The 23967-nt window shown below is 42.5% G+C and overlaps 1 protein-coding gene across 2 annotated transcripts in view; it reads left to right on the top strand.

The window, feature by feature from the left end:
• Positions 1–23967, top strand: part of UBTD2 (ubiquitin domain containing 2) — a 122155-nt gene that overhangs the window by 64042 nt on the left and 34146 nt on the right. For both annotated transcript variants that reach the window (XM_083181982.1, XM_083181983.1), the window contains exon 2: positions 1339–1575. In XM_083181982.1, coding sequence (XP_083038108.1) covers positions 1339–1575 — 237 coding nt within the window. The remainder of the gene's footprint in view (positions 1–1338; positions 1576–23967) is intronic.

Consider the following 23967-nt stretch of genomic DNA (forward strand, 5'->3'; position numbering starts at 1 on the left):
TCCCTCGGATAAGTCGATCTGTGTATTGGGGCCTGCCTGGGCAGTGTGAACGGATTTCTTTTAATTGGTCAACTTTTTTTTTTTCTTTTGCATTTTGTTTTAGAGCTTATCCATGTTGGCCAAAGTGTAGGTGGCCACAGGGCAATTGAAAAAAAAAAATATATATACAGGTTGAGTATCCCGTATCCAAAATGCTCGGGACCAGGAGAATTTTGGATAACGGATTATTCCGTATTTTGGAATATTTTAATATTTCAATTATGTATTTTGAAGTATCTTGCATTTATGCTGTATAAACACATAAAATACACACAAATATATTTTATTTGTTCAAAAAACAAGGTTTCAAAACATGAAACAAAATTTGTGTACTATCTCAGATATTGAATTTGAATGCCAAGCAATCATTTTCTTGTACATATATAGTGCCAGTTACATATCATGTCCTCAGTAGGGCTGTTACATATGTCCCCAGAGAGTTTTTAGCTAAACAAATTTTTTTTTTTCCACTTTCTGGAAAGTATGGTTTTCGGAATAATTCGGATAACGGATATTCGGATACGGGATACTCAACCTGTATATATTATAGTGTGTGTGTGTGTGTGTGTGTGTGTGTGTGTGTGTGTGTGTATTTCAAATACTGTAAATGTCATATCAGTGTATGTGTCATTTATATTGATTGGCTCCTATAACTCTACAGCAGTAGATAAAAATGGCATTTCTTCAATTTCCTCAGTAATTAAAACAGTCGGCCTAAGCACACACACAATTTTATAAATAAAACTGGTGCAGCCTCCAATGTGGCGGATTCCCAGCTGGAAATCTTTCATTAGTGCCAGCACGAAGACATTGTACAGGGTTTGCTTTGCAATAGCTCCTTCCTCTGAACGGTTTTATCCTGCCATCCTTCAGTCTTTAATGTAGCTAGCAATTATGAGAGCTGCTGCTTTCAGCAAATCTAGCTGCATTTCACATATAATGGTACTCACATTTGACCCAAGCCATTCTGACATAAAGTAGAAGTCAGGCCCACTATCGGTGTAACCAGCTGAATAAAGCCGTGAAAAGTTCTTCTTTCCCCTAAAGTTAACTTTTTCAGATTTTTAACACTTGTTTATTTTATTGCCCGTAAAACATCTAGCAGAGAAGAGTATCTGCGAAGATCTACAGATTAATTGTCTGTGTAATTGGATTGTGAAATATGAATTTTCTGCAATTTTTTTTAAAACCATTTTCAATTTGCTGTTGGGTGCTACACTGAACGTTCCGTTCTCCCTGTCAATCTATATGTAGCATGCAGACATACTTACAGTGTGCAATCTTTCTTTTGTTTTCTAGTGGCCTTAGGACGCAATCAACCCTTGAAGAAAGACAAACCCAAATGGAAAAGTGATTACCCTATGACAGATGGACAGTTGCGCAGCAAACGGGATGAGTTCTGGGACACTGCACCAGCTTTTGAGGGGCGCAAAGAGATTTGGGATGCACTGAAGGCAGCAGCACATGCATTTGAGAGTAATGATCACGAATTGGCCCAAGCAATCATTGATGGTGCAAGTATAACATTACCGCATGGTAGGTTTCTTTTATTCTGAATATCAGACTGGCTCCAAATATTGTTATTGTAAGGTTCTGTGCACAATTTTGTAGTAATATTCATTTTGGGATGCAGTTAGGATCCTGTTGGTCACAGTCCAGGATCTTGCCACTCACAATGATGGATCCCGGCACTAAGGGAAGGTTAGGGATAGGCTGCAGAAAGGGATGTTTAGGGTTGGGCCGTGGGAGGCGATGGATAGTGTTCCGCTGTTCAGGGGACATAAGTGTTTCTCACCGAGAAGGATGAGTTAGGATTTAGGTTAGGGATACTCACCGGGATCCATTGGGATTCCGCTGGCGTGATATTGACCTCTGGCATTACATACCTGTTTACAGTAGCTGAAGCATATGACACCTTCTGTTTGCACAAGTCCTCTCACAAAGTGCAGTGAAGTGTGTGTAAAACTGGGTACACATTAGACGACACCGCAAATGATGCAATGTAGTCAACAATATCCTTTGAACTGGCTGTTCTCACTGACAAATGATATATTGCATACACATTAAATGTGTTTACAAATGATATTGCTCTGTGGCCACATCCCGGTGCATGCTGTCATTAAGTACAGGGGGTCACTAATAACCTGCGGGAGCAATCATTTCTAATTGCATAGTGTGTACATGCACAAAAAAAATATCATTAGCAATAATTGTCTAATGTGCACCCAGCTTTTAGTGTTACGTCCGTATCCAACCTTCTAACACATTTTAATAATATAACTTTTTCAGTTTTACTCCTAAACTTATGCCCAGATTAACATCATCAATATCCTAAAGGAGGCCAGGAGAGTGACCTGAACTGTTTTTTTTTTTTCATATATTCTTTAGCCTGGTACACCATAGATGGCAATTTGCCTGATAACGATGAGTCTAATTGTCCTAATTGCTAGCGATGCAGCTGACTGGCGGCTTCCTCCCTTTTGTGTATATGCAGCTTAAGCAAGGTATTTCGCTCCCTCCCCCCACATTGTATGAGCGTGCCGATGCCGGGTTCTGTCACCTGTAATGTGGTGCTGGGTACATATTGTCTACTGTGCAATGAGCATAAGCCCAGCAAAAGAGTGACAAACTGTAGAAATGCAAAGGCGAGTATGATTAAATAGAGATATACAATATACCATACCTCAAATTTCTATACAAGTACAGAACTGGTGAGAACAAAATTAATCAATAGACAGAAGAGCAATAACCCACATAGCTAAGCTTGGGAATAAGGCAACCATACAGGTCCTGTTCTGCATATGCTCTGCCCACCTATCGTCTGAGTCATATGCAAATTATTTGGTTTACGTATATGTCCGAATCAAGCACTTTGTGTATCTTGAAATCGAATGGATACTTTCATAGTGTATTCCAAGCAGCCAAGAACAATTGCTGGTCTGGAAATGATCAGGAAGTCCTCTGCCATGTGTACCACAATTGTGCACATACGGGATGGGTTACTCTGAGTACAAATAATACATTGTAAATTTGGTAGTGTGGGATAAAGAAAGCAGACGGCAGACTATCATCCTGTTGCAAGGTTCTTGAACTGTAGATGGGTATTTTATGTGAGGCATAGTAATGGACCTGCTGTAAGCTGCAAATACTGTTACTTGCCAGAGGATTGGTTTCTGCATTTAGCTTTTCACAAGAAAAACGTAGTGATGGTTAGAATTGGGGCGTATTCTGGATTGCTTAAGAGACATGTTTTGGGATGTGTGTTCTCTGCAGGTGGAGAAGAGCTGTACAAAATGGTAAGCAGAGGCCATTAAGGTACTCCCAATGATAAGCAAGATTCTAGTTTTCTAGGTTAATTGTTGCAATCTGTTTAAAACTATATTTTATGGGTATATTCAATGCCAAATGAACCCCCCCCCCCCCCCCTCCACTGCTCGCTGAGGGCATTGAATACCACCCTATGTTGTGGTTCTGTTGTCCTTCAGTTCTCATGGGCTGCTAGCACTAAGTCACAGAATGTTGGATTGTGATGCCCTCTTGTAGATGTTCCTGAAGTGGCACATGTCATAGCCATATTCTCTATCACAGGCCAGATGCACTAAAATTCAAAAGCAATACAATGGAGAGTGATAAACAGCCAACCAATCAGCTCCTGCCTAACATATTTTAAACACAGTCTGTGATATGGCAGGCAGGAGCTGATTGGCTGGCTGTTTATCACTGTCCATTTTATCATTTTTGAAGCTTAGTGCATCTGGCCTTTAATCTGTAAAGCTCATAAATGTGTCCATAATATATTCTATAGGTAATGGTTCAGTTTGAGAATGTAGAGGGTACAAATGCAAGATTCATACAGAGAAATGTCCAAATGCTTGATTTAGGAACAAAAGCCTTTTTTTATCGCTGAATTGTTTCAAATATCAGTCTTATCTGCTGACGATAGACATTTTATATGAGTAGATGGAATTGTTTTCACCACTGTGAAATAACATATTTTACCTGCAGTGAAGGCATGTGCATGCACTGCACAGAATGTGACTCAGGTAAGTTCTGCAGTAAGTATGCAGGGCAGCACGGATGGTGTATTGGTTAGCATTACTGCCTCACATTGCTGAGGTCATGGGTTCAATCCCCACCATGGCCCAAACTGTGCGGAGTTAGTATATTCTCCCCGTGCTTGCGTGGGTTTACTCCTGGTACTTCGGTTTCCTCCCACAATCCAAAAATATACAGGTAGGTTAATTGGCTTCCAACAAAAATTAACCCTAGAATGTTTGTGTACAAGTGGTAGGGAATATAGATTATAAGCTCCACTGGGGCAGGGAATATGTGTGCGCTATATAAGAAACTGTTAATAAATAAATAAGTATGCAGCAAGTTTACTATAGATATGGGAGTTTTTGCTGCACCTACCACAGGGTCGATGCTGTTTACTTAAGTGCAACTAAAATGCTATGGCTAAACTAATATTGTAATTGCATAATTACAATGACAAAATGTCACATGCCCATGCCTGACTTGCCACTCTGTAACACAAAAGCAACTTGGTTTTTGCAAGTGTTGTTACCTGGCCTGGAGAACGCATACACAGGATTGGAATCTAGATGTACTGACAAGGACAGACATAAACACAGGTAATATTGGGGGACAGATGCATGGAAAGTGCTAGGAGAAAAGCTTGCTGTGAGGACTGAGAGACAGGGCTGGAAGTCAGAAACACAGTATACTGTAGCCACTAGCCAGACCCAGAGTGCTCACATGACAGACACTGATAGTTCTGAGATACAGGCTCACAGGACACACAGACACTCTGCGCTGTGTGTGGGGGGAGTCTCTGGATGACAGTGGGGACACACAGCATATTATTGGTCTCTTCTGAGAGTAACTACCCCCACCCTTCCCCTCTGCTAGCAGCCCAGTGCATTTTACAGACAAACTGTACACTAATGTTTAGAACCCATGCACACAGCATGTACAATCATTTTCACCAACCAGGGGTGTTTCTTAGCACCAGGAAACCTTTTGGGACATTGATTTTCCCAAATAGATGACACTGTGTGTTGAATAATCGTGTACAGTGAAAGTATATTTTAGGCTTTATCACTTGGCAAAATCTTGAAAACCCATTTTTTCCAGTTCTCCAAATTTTTTGTGACAATTCCATCTAAATATTCATCTTTGATTAGCTTTGTCCCTCAATATTTTTTCTGTTCTGTTAATTCTACAGTTTGTTTTCATTATATATATATATATATATATATATATATATATATATATATATATATATATATATATATATTTAGATGTTTAAATCTAGAAGCAAGGGGGCACTCACCATCAAAGAAGTTCCTTTTTTAATCCATATAGGCAATAAACAATAGTCAGTCAATGTGTTTCGACCCATTCAGGGTCTTTTTCAAGTCAACAGCAACAGTGACATCAGTTCAGCAGGCACGGAATGACAATTTGTTGAAATCCTCCTTACCTCCGCCACTCGTTGATCGCATCTTCTGATCTTTTGTACGTGCATAAAGATCTGAAGGTATCATTAACGGTTTTCCTCCTTTTGCTCAATGATTTCATGAATGGCGGAAGATTTTTTTGACCCCCACCTCCATGTTGTGCCAGCATTGTGGAGAGCGCAGCAACAGCATTAGGTGAAGCTTGTCCTACCAGATCCCAATTTTAACACTTTTTAACCTACTGAGCACCACTGTGTATTTCATGAATCCCCAGTGTTATAGTACTGACCACCAATGTATATTGTATCCACTGTTGTGCCCCCCCCCCCTTTTCAATGTATATTATAATACAGCCCATTATTTAATTTATTATACATGGTCCCTTGTTGCACTGGTAAAGCAAATTATAAATCTTTTACTATCTAGGTCGTTAATGATTCAACTATATTGTTTTTCAAAATTGTTCATTGTGTATGCACTATATCAATTGCCTGGCAGTTCAAGGGAAACCGTTAACAATATTATATTGTTTACAAGTCATCTACTGTGTACCCAGCTTTGTATCTCCCACACCTGCAGTGCAGCATGGCTTGCTCTTTTCTATTTACACCCAACTTCGCACCATGGTCTATCAGCCCATTATCAGGGATCACAAATATTTATGTAAAAGTGTACCTATTAGTTCTTGTATTTTGCATTTAGTGGTCACATAAAATATATGTAAGACAGCTGGCTCCACGTTCATTCAGACAACTAAAATATTTATATGGTTTACATTTATTATGCATGTGGTCAAGTCACTTACACTGCTTGTAGGAAGTTCCTTGTGACTGCAGCTTGTTCTCCAATAAGTGAGTATACACATTTAATGACTGCCATGAGACTCTATGCACACACCTTGTCCATTGAAGAGATGCGATGCAGTTTGTAAAAAAAAAAAAACCCTTGTTAACTATGGCAGGAGTTGGCGGCTGACATCACAGGATGTTAGCAGCCGTCCTGTTCTCAGGGCCGCAAATATAGGTCAGTCAAGACTGACTTATATTTGGGAACAGGGAAAAATTATTTGATGATCGGCGACCAATGATTTCGCCCCCCCATACGCAACCCTGTGAATGGATGTTTATGTTAAACATCCATTTGCAATATGGCGTGGATATTCACACGGCGGTGGGGGAATGGGCATTTGCTTGCCCAGAGGGTGGTGTTAGATGGCTCGCTAAGCAGCAAATTTATGCTGCTTAACAAGTCAACCAGAATCAGGCCCCAAGTACCATTTGAGAGCCTGATTACATTCTTTTTGTATGTAAATATGCATGTATGTAACTCATTTTTTATTTTTGCTGTGTATGTGGACCAGTAAATCCATTTATTTTTTTAATTCTAGAGCATTAGTGCATTCACTTAAAACTGCCAGCTGTTGAAAACTGAAATAATTAGTATCCCCAATGTGACAATGGCCTATTAACTTCAGTGCTGACGAGTTCAGTTTCGATAGTTGATAGCGTTGGCGTGATGCATCTCTTAACCCCTTCCTGACACAGCCAGTTTTTGCCTTCCTGACAGAGCCCTTTTTTTCAAATCTGACATGTATCACTTAAGTGGGGATAACTTTTTTTTGCTTTTACTTATCCCAGTGATTTTGAGATTGTTTTCTCGTGACACATTGTACTTCAAATTAGTGGTAAATTTGGGTCGATACAGTCTGTGTTTTTTTGTGAAAAATACCAAAATGTCGTAAAAAAATGGAAAATTTTGCAATTTGCAAAATGTTAAATTTTCTGCTTGTGAGACAAATAATCATACCACTCAAAATAGTTAATAACTAACATAGACCATATGTCTACTTTATGTTTCCATCATTATTTCAACTTCCTTTTAATTTTTTTGGACACTAGGAGGCTTACAATATGAATAGCAAATTCTCAAATTTTCAAGAAAATTTGAAACACTGATTTTTTTAGGGACCAGTTCAGTTCTGATGTGACTTTGAGGGACTTGTATGTGAGACACCCCCATAAATGATGCCATTTCAAAAACTGCACCCCTCACAGTGTTCAAAACAGCATTTTGGAAGTTTGTTAACCCTTTAGGTGTTTCACAGGAATTAAAACAAAGTGTAGGTGAAATTTCAAAATTTCATTTTTTTTGCAGATTTGCAATTTTAATACATTTTTCTAAGGAACAGAGTAGATTTTACTAGAGAAATGTGACTAAAAATTGATTCCCCCAATTCTTTTGTTTTCATAAATATCCTATATGTGGCCCTAGTGTGCACGTTGACCAAACCACAGGCTTCATAATAGAAGGAGCACCTACTTGATTTTGGAGCCTCCTTTTTATGAGATTATTTTTTAGGCACCATGTAGGTTTCTAGGCACCATAAGATGCTAAAATTTAGGAACCCCCCCACAAGTGACCCCATTTTGCAAACTACACCCCTCAGGGAATTCATCTAGGGGTATAGTGTACATTTCAAACCCCCAGGGGTTTCACCAATTGTGGTACAACTGGGCAGTGAAAATGAAAAATTATTTTTTTTACACAAAAATGCAGTTCTGGCTCCAAATTTGTCATTTTCAGAAGGTATGAAGGAGACAAAGCACCCCAAAATCTGTGCCCCAATTTCTCCCGAGTACGGCAATGCCTCACATGTGACCAAAAAATACCATTTGGGTGCATGGCAGGACTCAGAAGGGAAGGAGTGATTTTTGGATTTTGCAGCTCAGATTCTGGTGGAATGTTGGTGGGTGCTATGTCGCATTAGCAAGACCCCCCAAGCACCAATACAGTGGAACCCCCCCACAAGTGACCCCATTTTGCAAACTACACCCCTCAGGGAATTCATCTAGGGGTATAGTGTACATTTCAAACCCCCAGGGGTTTCACCAATTTTGATACAACTGGGCAGTGAAAATGAAAAATTACATTTTTTTACACAAAAATGCAGTTCTGGCTCAAACTTTTTCATTTTCACAAGGAATGAAGGAGACAAAGCACCCCAAAATCTGTGCCCCAATTTCTCCCGAGTACGGCAATGCCTCACATGTGACCAAAAAATACCATTTGGGTGCATGGCAGGACTCAGAAGGGAAGGAGTGATTTTTGGATTTTGCAGCTCAGATTCTGGTGGAATGTTGGTGGGTGCTATGTCGCATTAGCAAGACCCCCCAAGCACCAATACAGTGGAACCCCCCCACAAGTGACCCCATTTTGCAAACTACACCCCTCAGGGAATTCATCTAGGGGTATAGTGTACATTTCAAACCCCCAGGGGTTTCACCAATTTTGATACAACTGGGCAGTGAAAATGAAAAATTACATTTTTTTACACAAAAATGCAGTTCTGGCTCAAAATTTTTCATTTTCAGAAGGTATGAAGGAGAAAAAGCACCCCAAAATCTGTGCCCCAATTTCTCCCGAGTACGGCAATGCCTCACATGTGACCAAAAAATACCATTTGGGTGCATGGCAGGACTCAGAAGGGAAGGAGTGATTTTTGGATTTTGCAGCTCAGATTCTGGTGGAATGTTGGTGGGTGCTATGTCGCATTAGCAAGACCCCCCAAGCACCAATACAGTGGAACCCCCCCACAAGTGACCCCATTTTGCAAACTACACCCCTCAGGGAATTCATCTAGGGGTATAGTGTACATTTCAAACCCCCAGGGGTTTCACCAATTTTGATACAACTGGGCTGTGCAAATGAAAAATTACATTTTTTACACAAAAATGCAGTTCTGGCTCAAAATTTTTCCTTTTCACAAGGAATGAAGGAGAAAAAGCACCCCAAAATCTGTGCCCCAATTTCTCCCGAGTACGGCAATGTCTCACATGTGACCAAAAAATACCATTTGGGTGCATGGCAGGACTCAGAAGGGAAGGAGTGATATTTGGATTTTGCAGCACAGATTCTGGTGGAATGTTGGTGGGTGCTATGTCGCATTAGCAAGACCCCCAAAGCACCAATACAGTGGAACCCCCCCACAAGTGACCCCATTTTGCAAACTACACCCCTCAGGGAATTCATCTAGGGGTATAGTGTACATTTCAAACCCCCAGGGGTTTCACCAATTTTGATACAACTGGGCAGTGAAAATGAAAAATTACATTTTTTTACACAAAAATGCAGTTCTGGCTCAAAATTTTTCATTTTCAGAAGGTATGAAGGAGAAAAAGCACCCCAAAATCTGTGCCCCAATTTCTCCCGAGTATGGCAATGCCTCATATGTGACCAAAAAATACCAGTTGGGTGCATGGCAGGACTCAGAAGGGAAGGAGTGATTTTTGGATTTTGCAGTTTAGATTCTGGTGGAATGAATGGTGGGTGCTATGTGGCATTAGCAAGACCCCCGAAGCACGGTGAAATGATGAACCTAATAATCCATAGATGTGTGGTATATTTTAAAACACTCCTTTATACATAGGCCGGGTTTGTCGGGGCAAGTTTCACAGTGGAAAATAGTTTCCTTTCTTATTCCCTTTTTATAGCAAACTTTGCACCTTTTTTGTGTCCTGCCCTTTCTTGCAGTGGAGGGGATTTCGTTAGGAAAATGCTGCCCTGGTACAATACGGGGGCCAGTACTAGAAGTACTGGGGCCCTCTGCCTGCTGGTTCCCAAATATTAGGCCCTTTATGACTTCCTCTTGAAAGTGCATAAATGTCCCCCTCTGGCTGGTAGAACGGAATAGCACGTAAGCGTTATACAGTGCCATCTGGATGATATACACGGCCAGCTTCTTGTACCAGATTTTTGTTTTCCGCAGGGCACTGTACGGCTTCAGTACCTGATCTGAAAGATCCACTCCGCCCATGTACCTATTGTAATCTAGGATACAATTAGGTTTTGAGGTGTGGGTACTGGTACCTCGTACAGGGATGGAGGTGGTACTGTCTCCATGAATTGTTGTCAGTATAAGGACATCCCTCTTGTCCTTATATTTGACCAACAACATATTTTCGGTGCATATTCCCCTGCTTTCACCCCTTCTCATTACTTGGGCAATGTGCGTTTTTGGGAGGCCTCTTTGGTTCTTACGCACAGTACCGCAAGCTGCTGTACCTCTTGAACCAAGGGCCTTAAACAGGGGGATGCTAGTGTAAAAGTTATCCACATAGAGGTGATAACCTTTATCCAGGAAGGGGTGCACTAAATCCCAGACAATTTTTTCACTAACACCTACGAGGGAGGGGGGGCATTCTGGCGGTTCAATTCTTGAATCCTTCCCTTCATATACCCTAAACCTGTGGGTGTACCCTGAGGTGCTTTCACACAGCTTATACATTTTTATGCCATACCTTGCCCTCTTACTGGGAAGGTACTGGCGGAATTTAACCCTTCCTTTAAAATGTATAAGGGACTCGTCAATACAAATAAATTTTTCAGGGATGTACATCTCTGCAAATTTGGCACTGAAATGATCAATGACCGGCCTGACTTTGAATAGCCGGTCAAAGGTGGGATCATCTCTGGGCGGGCACAGTGTATTATCGGTGTAATGTAAAAATTTAAGGATTATCTCAAAACGAGCCCGAGTCATGGCCATACGGTAAAATGGGGTGCTGTACAGAACATCTGTACTCCAATATTGCCTAATTTCTGGCTTTTTTACTATGCCCATATGTAACACCAGACCCCAAAACGTCATCATCTCTACTGCATCTACAGGGGTCCACCTAGCAAATGATGACGTGGGGTTTTGAGCAATAAACTGCTGGGCATATAAATTAGTTTGGTCCACCATTAAATTTATAAAATCATCAGAGAAAAATAATTTGAAAAAGTCAATTTCTCTGAGACCTGCTGAATCAAATTGGATTCCTGGGATGGCCAAAAACTCAGGAATCTGGGGCTCAAAATTGTCTGGTGGTGGGGTCCATACGGGATCAATCATTTGGGGGGGGGGGTCTCAGCTGCTCTACGGGGGCGTCTTTTTTAGGGGGTCCCTCATCAGCAGAGGAGGAAGAGGAGCTTAAGGCGAATCCTTCAAATTCCCCGCTTGCATTACTGGCTGTGTCAGAGTCAGAGGCAAGCATGGCATATGCCTCCTCCGCTGAATACATTCTTCTGGATGACTGGGATGACATTTGGGATGACATTTGGGATGCCATTTTTATTTTTGTGTTTCTGTAAGTGTAATGTTTCAACACGTGTATAGTGTAGGGGGGGTACAAACTTTATTTCAACACGGGGGGTATGTAGTGTGTAGTGTGTATGTAGTGCAGAAAAAAAAATACTTTATACAGGAATTTGATCCCAATAAAAAAAAAAAAAATTGAAGGGGTTAAAAAAAAAAAAAAAAAGGTCCTGCGCCAAAAATTGAGCACAGATGTTGGTCAGTAACGTCCGTCACTGAACAGCGCTCAAAGGCTACAGGACACCCACAAAAACAACGTGGGTGTAAAAACAAAAAAAAACAATTTAAAAAAAACTGCAGAAAAAAAATGATATCAACCTGTGCCAAAAATGCTGTTCAGTGATTGTACGTCACTGATCAGCGGCCACAGGACACCCACAAAAGCAACGTGGGTGTAAAAACAATTTAAAAAAAATTTCCATAGCACTCTCCAAAAAAAAAAAACAATTTTAAAAAAACTGCAGAAAAAAAAATGATATCAACCCTGTGCCAAAAATGCTGTTCAGTGATTGTACGTCACTGATCAGCGCTCAGCGGCCACAGGACACCCACACAAGCAACGTGGGTGTAAAAACAAAACCCCACTGCACTCTCCAAAAAAAAAAAAAACTGCAGATCAGTGATGCACCACTGATTAGCAGTGAGGGGCAGCAGACACACAACCTGACAGGGTATATATATAAAAAAAAAACCCTGGACCCCCAAAAAGTTGCTGATTAATTCATTAAAACTGACCAGCACAAAAGGGGGGGCAGCAGTCAGTTGCACACGCAGCACAACCTTTGGTGCAACTGACAGGTATATATATAAAAAAAAAAAAACCTGGACCCCCAAAAAGTTGCTGATCAGTTAATTAGCACAATCAGCACAAAAGGGGGGGCAGCAGAGGGGGGGCAGCAGTCAGTTGCACAGGCAGCACAACCTTTGCTGCAACTGACAGGTATATATATAAAAAAAAACCTCTGCACCCCCAAAAAGTTGCTGATCACCTCAGATATAGTGATCAGCACAAAAGGGGGTGCAGCAGACACAAAATATAGCACTCTCTATCACTCTCTATCACTCTCTATCACTCTCTATCACTCTCTATCACGCTCTATCACGCTCTATCACGCTCTATCACGCTCTATCACTCTCTATCACTCTCTATCACTCTCTGTCACTATCTGACCCTATCTCTCACGATCTGTGACTCTGACACTGCTGCAGCAGCACACACAGAAGTCACAAGATCCAGGAAGTATCCAGCTGCTGGCAGCACGCTACCAGCGGTGATCAGCGGTGATCAGGTAAGTTTCAGGCAAGGATCAGGTATGTATCACGACAGATTGGCACGGTGACCGCTCTGCACGCAATTCCAGACCGGAATGGCGTCTGCAGCGCAGTCACCGTTAGTTTAAATCACGCGCCTTGGCTGTGATTGGTCCGTGGGTCCCACGGACCAATCACAGCCTTGGGGGCAGGTGGGGTGAGGTGTCGTCGTCACCGATGACCCCCTCATGCCCCCTGATGCCCGGCGGTGATTGACACCTGTGTTACCGAGCGTCTGATTCGCCGGTAACACAGGAAAACGCTGTGAATGGCTGTTCACACTGAACAGCCAATCACAGCGATCGCCGACGGGGGGCGGCATCGCAGCCCCCCCTGGGCATGCAGGGACATGTCTGCTGTCAGGGACAGCAGACATCGTCCCTCTGTCACTGCGTCTCGAGACGCAGTGGCACTTTGAAGTCATGACGTATATATACGTCATGTGTCAGGAAGTACATCCCGGCCATGACGTATATATACGTCAAATGTCGGGAAGGGGTTAATCATGCGAGTCATGTGTCTTATTGTTGCACAACTAGTAAAACACACTGTTTTTATTTATTTATCTTTAAAGTACTTTGAGAGGCAGTAATTGGTTCCTCACATAGCCCTGACCCAGCATACTTGACCTTGAGTTTTATTTGCAAATGTTAAAGCTTAAGAGGAATTTGAATGGGGAAGTTGTTTTTGCATAAAGATGAATCATGTTTGGCTTTAAACTGTTCTATTAGATTGAGCAGAAATGAAATTGTGAGCAAGCTATATATACAGTATTATATGGCAGCGCACACAGTTTAAATTGAATGAGGCATGAAACAGAGTCCAGTCCCGCTCTGCATTTCAGTGTTTGATCACAAATTATATTGGCAAGTAGTTTCCTCATGACACAGATTGGTTTCAGCAGTAAGTTGACCGTTCCAGGGAATATTGTTTTACGGTTCTGAAAGTAACAGGTGTAATAAATGTGATTTCTAATACATTTTATTACCCCACAAATATTGGCAGAGGCCACATTTTTCCACTGCAGTAATCTTTCACTAGAGCAAGTTAGAACTTGTTCAGTTTATGACGTATAGGTCTCAGTAAATTGGCTTTTAAACAATGGTTTTCTTATTGTGTTGGACCAGTTCATTTAGGTCAGAAGTAATAAGGGCTATACTTTTTAAATAAGGCAGATGACCTTCACAGAGGATGCACATACTGTACATGCATGCAGGGCTGGCAACAAAAGGGGGATGAAAGGGTACACCTCTGCCAGACCCCGAGGTTCAGTAGCATGATGGTCGCCATGGTTAATTCAGCCTGTGGCTGTTGCTGCAGTACGTCTCAACTATAGCGGACAGCGCTTGCTGGGGCTGGTGAGTCCATCCTCCATTTGCCTATTGTAGTATATCAGTAGCCCTACAGCCAATGGGACAGCAGGGAGTGTACAGCTGTGCCGGGTCACTAATATAGAAGATTCTCTGCTCAGATGAGTGCACCCTCCTGCTGAAGTTTTCAGCAGCTTCCTTTGTGCAGAATAAGTAATCTAACCTGTGTAGGTGGTATTTCCTTTTACAGTTAACTGGATAATAATAAGGTGTGTTGTTATAGCCTAACCCTCCACCCCACCCCCTTCTCACAGCCAATCCATAACCCTCCCCTTAGGGCTTAAGCCTAGCCCCCATCCCTTATCCGCTCCATATACTTGTGTTCAGCATCCCAGTGTGGGCATCCTTATTGCTGTTAGGAATCTGGCGCCGGTCTAATGGTTGTGGTCAGGCTTCAATATTGTATCCCCACCGCCAGGATACTGAGCACATCCCCCATGAGCTATAAGTTAACATGCATTACATGCATTAAACTAGAAAGCTGTAGCTGTGCGATAAGTTCAGTGGTTAATCAACTCTTCCTCAAAGTGTAAGTGAATGTCTGATGGCATGTGAAATTTTCTCAATATTTGTTTCAATCCTACCCAGTCTGTGGTGTAAAATAATCATTTGGTACACAGGTGCCACAGGTACACTATTGGCACACGCAGGGGAGAAACATACAAGGGTCAAGGGTATTGAGGATGTTTGAGAGGATGGAGGTCCTCAAATAATTGGTGTACCGGGCCCCAAGATTTCATTGGCCAGCCCTGCTTGCATGTACCAATCACCGTAATGCAAGTGCTGCTCAGGGTGAAATAATATAAATAATAACTATCCTTCATGCGGTGTCAAATCAATACTACATCATTCCTACGTGCAGTATTGTGGTAACTTGTGTGAAACATGGTCACACAATGCATTGTTCAGGCTATTTTCAGTTCTAGTCTGTTTAGTGGTATCTTCCTCCTGGCAGCTAGTTATTGCCCTGGGGTGTTTCCTGCCTCTCCGCTCTTGGGCTTTAGCAACTAATGTTGTTTGAAATAACAGAATCCAAGTTTTACTGGCTGCGTTCAGGGGAAGTGGTGTAGTTTGTCCAGAATTTTGCATACCAGTGTTCCATACTTTACTGCCAAATTAGTACAATGTGTTTATGGCCCTTAGGCCCTTTTGTTTATCACTGCTTTATTTCTAAAGCCAATGGAAATGTCGTTTGTTTGGCTTTCTCTAGGGCTCAAAAAGACACAAATTTAATCTGTGGTTTTCATTTTGTTTAAACACTCTTTAGACTTTTTTTTTTAATTGCAGCAGGGCTGTACCAGACACTTCATTGCCAGGAGGTAATTTGTAGGTAATAATTCATTAGGATCTGTAAACATAAATTATCTTACAAGTCATTTTGTGGAACTATTCGTTCAACCTCCATTACCTATATACTGCATGCGTAAGAACGGTACCATTTGATGGATTTCCCCAATCTTCTGCCAATGTTTTTTCTTCTTCAGATTCATGCTTTCATCCTACTGCTCCACCTAACCTATGCTAAGCGGTCTCTCCAGTCCCCCAACTCTTGTGTTCTCTTTACCTCCTCCTAAGGCCTTCTCACTACTCGCTTTCCCTCCTCAGTCTCCACTCTTGACTTACTACCTGCTTCACATCCAAGATTGATAGCATTTGCAATTACATCTTTTCCCTCCGTCGTCCAATTTTGTTGGTCTTCTACCCTATCACTAGGGATAAAGTCTGTGCCCATCTTTCTCTTCTCTCCTCTCCTACTGTCTCCCTAAATCCCAATCCTTTATCACCTACTCTTCTCCATCTCTTCAGAGTAGTGTTTTGATCTTGCCCATCTCTAGAACATTTCCCTGTCATCTGACACTGGCTCCTCCTCCCTGGAATGCACAATTATTTCACCCATCCTCAAAAATCTTTCTTTAGTATTGTTTCTCTAAATTTCATGTAATTTCATTCTTTCCAGTCCCTTTTTTCCCCTCATCAGTCTGACAGGGAAATAGCCCGGCCCCATAGCAACCTTATTAATGAGCCTCATTTTATGCCCAATAGTAGTGCCCCAGTTAATTTTATCATTCATAGCCATGTCGTTGTCACATTGGGCCTGATTCACAGATGGACAGAATTGTATAGCTCAACATAAAAGGCTTTGCAATTCCATCCAACAAAATGTGAATGCACTGCATTGGCTATCAGAGGACAGTGTCCATACACAGAACAGATGACCTCCTGTCTTGGTTCATCATGGTGACCACCAGCTTGATTTGGACAATACATTCAAGCTAAGGCCTTATTCACCCTTACCAGTTTCTTGCAACTTGCGAGGCCAGGAAATTTCCTGGCAGCCACACAATCCCTGGCCTCGTCCCTCCTGGAAAGCGTGAATGTGTTCTCGAAATTGCTGGCCCAATACACCACACCCATTCAACGCCACTTCGGCATGTCAGTCATGCTGCTTCTTGGGGAATCTGCCAGCAGACTCGTAGATGGAGAGCTGCACATGCACAACATACATCCTGCACATGCACAGACCTCACACAATCGGAGATATGCACAAACTATCGGGTTACTGTACAACTCTGGATCAGCCCATTATGTCACACAGCAGGGCTGCCAATAGACATTATGCAACATAGTACCCACAATTCACATTATGGCATACAGTGTCCCCAGTTCATAAAATACAACAATATAGTGCCTCTACTCCATATTGTGCCCCTCTCCTCCAGTTCATTATACACAACATTAAAATGAACAAATGTAAGGACGTAACTATATTGTAGGCCCCAATACAAAAGTTTAATTCCTGTTTATTGGCCTCCCTAATTCTGATGCCACGCAGCCCAAAAGTTGTATTGTCATCCAATGACACAAACATCAGTGACGTTTGTCTGCTGTGGGACCTTTGTCATGACCACCAAGACAATAAGAAAAGCATGTTTTTCTGATCTTGGCAGTTTTGACAAAGGTCCCGCAGCGGACTGAAACGTTGACTGATGCTTTTAGGTTGTTGGCGGTTGTTGTTTTTTTATTTTATTTTTATTTGGGGGGGGAGGGGGGGTTTGAATCATTATTGTTAATATAATTTCAATTAAAGTCAGTCTGTGACAAAGCAAGATTACTTTAGTTTGAGTAGGTTGGGGTATTTTGAGTTCATATTAGCCTGAAGAATTGTTTACGATGGCTAGCAACCAGCAGTTTTATAATTATTCATGTTCCACGTGCATATTGGCAGGTAAATATATCAAATAGCTACCAGAAAATTCTACTTCAAAAATTGTAGTAAACAAGCACACATAATTAGGAGTTCTGTTTATCTAGTTAAGGCTCTTTTGACAAGTTACTGCAGTGAAATCACTGATTGCAGTTCTTATGCAGGGGAATTTAATGTATTCCGTGTAATGGAGGAAGATACTAATGGATCAGGCTTCCCTGGCCCATGCCAGGCATTGAAGTAGAGCAGAAGGCTCCCACTTGCATGCTGCTGACTTGTGGGAGCATGTCGTTTTTGTGGTAGGAATGGCCATTGGTGGTTAACGTTTTATGGTATGAAGCAATTGACAGGGAAGCCATCAATTTTTTCTTTCACCAATGGTCATCCCTGCTCTGTTAATCAGGTGTCCAAATAGGTGGAAGCGTGGCTTCATGGGGCCCATCAGGGACACAGCTAGTCTTTGTCCTGGCAACAAGGAGAAAAGGAAATATAAACATCAGTGGCCTTTGTGCAATCGATGGACCACGAGATCTATGCCATCAGTGGAGAAACTATCTACCATTAGTTGTTAACCATTAATGGTTGCTTACCATCAACGGTCAAGGGCCATCCCTATTTTGTGGCTAATATTTTGTGAACCTGGCCATACACACATCCTTACATTAGCACCAAGGTTTACACAATGTCTCTGTGGCCGTGGATGTATTGTCTGTTTATTAAACAGTGAAAAGCTGAACTTATTGCACTTGGCATGGCATTCGTAAAGTTCCAGAGCTTTAATTGACAGCGAAGGGTCTTCTTGCAGGCTGCAGAGAACTAAGCACCAGTTTATGGTAATTGCCTCTGAGGAATGCAATAACCCATTAATGAAAAAGTATTAATCACATTTTTAAGAACAGGCAGATGGAAAACAGCCTTTATTTGACTAATCTGGACTTGCATTCTTCAGAGGAAGATTTCATCGTAGTTGTGCAGATTGGCTCTATGGTGGGGATAATGGTGGGATACCGGTTTAAATACAGTGTAGTTCAAAGTATCAAGTAATGTATGAGGACAGTTTCCTCTCCACAACCCATGTACTGTACACAGTGCTTACTCCATGTGCACATCCTTACTAGCTTACACATGTGCAATATGACACGCACAGACACGCCAAACATTACTAATGAGAAGAATTGTAATACATTCTGCATATCACCATCCACCAACTACCATCCAGTTTTACCAGCAGTAAATTTGAGGTTCTTTGCATAATTTTCGCCAAAAGTATGGGCCAACCCACCATGTCCTAGTGACCTCGTCACATTGGTTCTGTTTTTTTTTTTTAATTAATGCAGTACTTTTATAATTAAAAATTATTATTACTTATTGGACCCCTGATACATTATTATACATTACTTTCAATCTGTCACTAGTGTGCTGCCTTGGTGTAATTTTAGTTGGTGTGGCCTGGGGGGAGGAGGGGGTCTTAAGCCCAGGTCTCTGGGAATGTTAAGGACCTACCTGATGAGGTCACCTTTACATGATGGTGGGTAGGCATACTTTTGGCCAAAAGTATGCCATTGTAAGTAATTTTACTCTGTTAAATTGCAATCTATATTATCATTATAATTAGTAATGTTTAGTGTGTGTGTCACTATAAGTCTGAGCATAATGGCACCTCTCGTGTTTAGAGTTAGGGAGTGCAGCCCAGGCCCTCCTCCCTATACGTGTGCAATATGGTCTCAGACATGGGCATAGCTATAGTGGATGCCATTTCTATAGAACCGACCACTGGGCCCTGATTCAACTGCATCCATTTCAACAAGTTGTCTACCAGGTTATTGGAAATGCCAGTTAAGTATTATGTTGCATGATGTAAACTGAGGACACTGTGTAGTATGGGTACTGGCAGCAACATTATGTGGAATATTATCGTGGGCCACTATTATGTGAAATGGAGCACTGTGTGGTATAATGTGAACTAGACCGTAGCGGCTCTTACGGTTTTGGAGGAGGAGGGCTGCCGCAATGTGGTGTCCTCCTGCACCCCTCCGCTGCCACCATCACCTCCGCACTCCACTGCCGCTGGTCCCCTGCAGAGCAGTCTCACAGACTGACTTTGAGGCAGAGACCGTGGCAGATTTTACCTGGGGGGGCTCCAGCCCTGCAGCCCATAGGTAAAAACCGCCACTGGAACTAGGCCACTACTATGGGTCATAAAATGAATAGTTGCTGTGGAGAAAGGACTGTTGGCCCATCCAAAATATTGCTCTAGGCCAACATAGTTCTGGCTACGTCCCTGGCCTCAGATGGAGATGGGGAGAACGCATCAGTGTTGCGCTTATACTGAATATAGAGAGTCACATTCCAAATGCTGAGAAATAGTGGAGTTTGATATGTTAACACTCTCTCTTATCACCCCTGAATAGTTTCCACACTCCCAACAAAGCTGCTAGAGATGATAAGAATGAGCTCTTTACCTGTGGTACTTACAATATTGGTGTTCCCTATGTTACTACAGCCACGGCCTGCATCTTGCACTAGTATGAAGCCCAAGTTACACATACAAGGATACATAACATTTTTTTTTTCAATTAACATTGGACACTTACCAGCCCACAGATTTACTATAAAATAAAAATATAGATCAAGTTAATATTTACTTATTCCTATCATGGGACTTCTATCTTGCAATTGTTTCCTCCTGCACTTGGCTATAGTACAGTTTAATACATAAAGATAAAACATTTATGAACTTGATACTCATTATTGGCAGTCCACACACACAGCTATTCCCGGCATCCAAATCTTCGTGCCAGATTACAAAGATGCTACTGTCTCTTAGCAGGGACACTAGTGCCCAGGAGATGAGAGCCATGTTTAGCCTGTTCGAACTGCACGAGGAGCTGGAGAGCAAAGACCAGATGGATTTTGTTTTTAATCCATAATGATGACTGGTGTTTATCAAACGTGTTTGCAAAGAAATGTATCCATAATTAAAACTCGTCACTTTCATCCTCCCAAGCCAATTTTAAGCCACATTTTTTTTCCAGTTATTTCATGGTCTCATCCCATTCATATTTATTGGGACATTGATAGTTTGTTTATAATGTGGAAATTAATATTAAATTAATAGAAAAAAGGGGCATTTATTCTGTTTTCATTTTGGGTAAAGGCTTCGGTACTTGTGTATTTTGGCGGCGCCCACATTTGCTACGTACGCAAGCGTAGTGAAATCGCGTTGCATCGCGTCGCGTACGATCGTATCTATGCCATGCGACGCGACGAGATTTCCCCAATCCCGCTCTCTATGTCCCCCGCAAGTAGGCCCATCTGTACAAATGGGCAATATTTACCCACATAACAAAACATCTGCACAGCAACTGAGTTTTGATACGGCCACAATAAGGCTTCAATTATTCATGGACATTAGAATTCAATTTAATTGCAGAAAAGTGCCTCCATAACATTGAGTGAAGGCACCAATAATTTTTCCTCGCTCTCCATAGAGGGATGCAGGAACATAGTGATGTTTGGCTCCCATATAAAGCATCGGTGCATCCTACTGAATTTTTTTTTTTTTTTAGGAATAGGGAGCATCAGTACTTATTTAGAATCGCAGACAATTAGATGTATATTACTTAGGTTGGGATAAATTATTGCTTAAGCTGTCCATACACTTGCAATCAGGCCGAGAAATCTGGCAAATTGCATGTTTTGTATCTGATCCGAAATGCAGTCCCATTGCACATTGGATTGGCGCTCCTAGATCCCAAGTGCTGAATGTAGGATCTGTCGCATCAGACAGCCTCTGGCAGCACTTGCTGGGATCACATGCGATCCTGCCACCTGTGAAGCTCCCAGGCAGATCAATGGGGATTGGCTGCGACTTCTCCCCTTGGCGCTGCAGTACTTTGTTCTAGTCCTTTTTAGATTTGACTTGCAGGGCTTCTCATATTTATTGTATTGTATTTGAAAACTCACTGTAACTGCCACACATTCATGCTGACTAGGGAGCATTATACCTCATTCACACAAGAAGCAAGTTTTACTGGGTTAAATCTTTTCAACCCGGGAATTTGCTGAAAAATCCGAATTTTTCTTTGGTGTGAAAGGGTTCACCCAGGTCTTAAATTCCGGGTCACTGACTCATGATTTAAGACCGGGGTTGACCCTTTCACACAGCTGAAAATCCGCAAATTCCCCGGTTGAAAAGCTTTAGTCCGGTAATTTGCTTCAGGTGTGAAGTAATAGAAGTTGTCTGCATGACACAGATGGTTTAGCAGTCCATCGTGCCATGCTCTCCTGTATATTAGGTTGCTGCTTTCACACAGACATCACCTGATAAAAGTGTTTCATACAGATGGGGCAGGTCCCATCCTTGCCGCCAGGCCGCCATGGCGGAGGTTCTGGCGCTCCGAAATTCTTCTTGCGCCAAGGGGCGTGGGTTCACGCCATGCAATACAATCCGCCACCACTGGGTGGCTAATGCTCCATCAAGCTAGAGTCGGAGTGCTATACTGCAATGTGCCAATGGAAACCCGCCATTCGCCGTACGGAGCGCGCTTGCTGTATGAGACGCTCGTGCGTGATGAGCTGCTCATAGGAAATGAGACGCTCGTGCAAATGAGTCGCTCCTGAACATCGAAGCGCGCAAAAGGGCCGTGTACTGTAGTGTCATGATCCTACAGTATACAAGCATTTACCCTCACGTTCACGTAGCCGATGCTGAATATTTTGAACTGTTGGTACTGTGCATAATGTGTATGTCAATCGCCTCCTCCCTTTCCAGGGGAGGAGGGGGTTGACTTGACCTTAAATACAGTACAGCACATTACAGCGCTAATTCTTTAAAGGACCGTCTCAGGCGCTGTCGGGACTCGGGTTTCGCCAATGGGGCTGCAGACGCCACAGATTATTATATCAGCACTCTACCGACCATAGACATCACTGTGTTGCGTAGTGTAGTGGGTAGCTGCGCCCGTCTTCATGCAGGAGACCCGTGTTCGATCACGGTGTCAATTTTTTCTTTTTTTTTTTTTTTTTATTCGAATATTTTGTAGAGTGATATTTCTTAAAGCCAAACCATGAAATGTAACAGTTTTAACAAAACTAGACAAATAAAACACCTGTGCCACAGCTACTGTAGGTGTTCATGAAGTGTTGGTACTGTAGAGTAAGAGGACTTGATTTGGCTACAGTACCATTGCACTATTGTCTCTTCCACGGAGTAATGTGTACTACAGTATACTGTATGCAGCTGAGGTCAACCGCCTCCTCCCCTCCCCCCAGGGGAGGAGGGGGGGGGGTTGAATTGACCTTAAATACATTCCAGGACATTACACTTCACCATCTCCTGCAGCGGTAATCCACGAAGGGGCGGGCCGTCTCAGACGCTGGTCTGTCAAGGGCGGGCCGTCTCAGACGCTGCTGGGGCTCGGGTTTCGCCACTGGGCAGCAGGCCCCACAGATTATTATATCAGCACTCTACCGACCATAGACATCACTGTGTTGCGTAGTGTACTGGACCATACAGTACTGTAGATACTGTACTGTATGTTTTACTTAAGTCAACCAACTGAACTGTAGTGGACAGTATCTACAGTAACTTGTAACTAATGAGTTACAAGTTACTGTAGATACCGTCCCGTACAGTTCAGTTGGTTGAACTTGATGGACTACAGTAACTTCTTTTTTTCAGCCTGAATTACTGCACAACAGTACAGGTAGAGTACTACTGTATGTTACAGGGTGGACCTACACGTACAGTACTTTCCGGTACACGTGGCGGGAGCCCTGATGTTATACAGTCCAATACTTACAATCCGCGCTGGTTCCCGGGTGCGGCTGCTGCTGCTGCTGCGGCCCCTCCCGGGCGTCCAGGGTGGTGGGGACAGTTTCAGACACTGCAACAGAAAAAAAAGACAAAATACAGTAAACATTCAGTACAGTAATGTACTGTACTGGACCATACAGTACTGTAGATACTGTACTGTATGTTTTACTTAAGTCAACCAACTGAACTGTAGTGGACAGTATCTACAGTAACTTGTAACTAATGAGTTACAAGTTACTGTAGATACTGTCCCGTACAGTTCAGTTGGTTGAACTTGATGGACTACAGTAACTTCTTTGGACCCCAGATGGTATAAGGTACACCAGGTGTTATACCGCATGGCACACATGTGGGTCCCACAAGTGTTATAGGGTTCACATGGTGGTCCCACAGGTGTTACGCAGTACACATGTCGGGCCCACAAGTATGATATTATTCGGCACACATGGCGGGAACATGGGAACACTGGTGTTATACAGTCCAATACAGTACTTACCATCTGCGCTGTGTCCTGCCTCCTCCTCCGGGGTGGTGCTGCTCTCCTCCTCGGAAGTGGGGGCGCGCGAACGCCGCCGCGGGCTCCGTTGACTTGGTGGGACTGTGGAAAAGCAAACCAAAAATAGGAA

Source organism: Crinia signifera, chromosome 4 (assembly GCF_055691185.1).
Source record: "Crinia signifera chromosome 4, ASM5569118v1, whole genome shotgun sequence".
Lineage (NCBI taxonomy): Eukaryota > Metazoa > Chordata > Amphibia > Anura > Myobatrachidae > Crinia > Crinia signifera.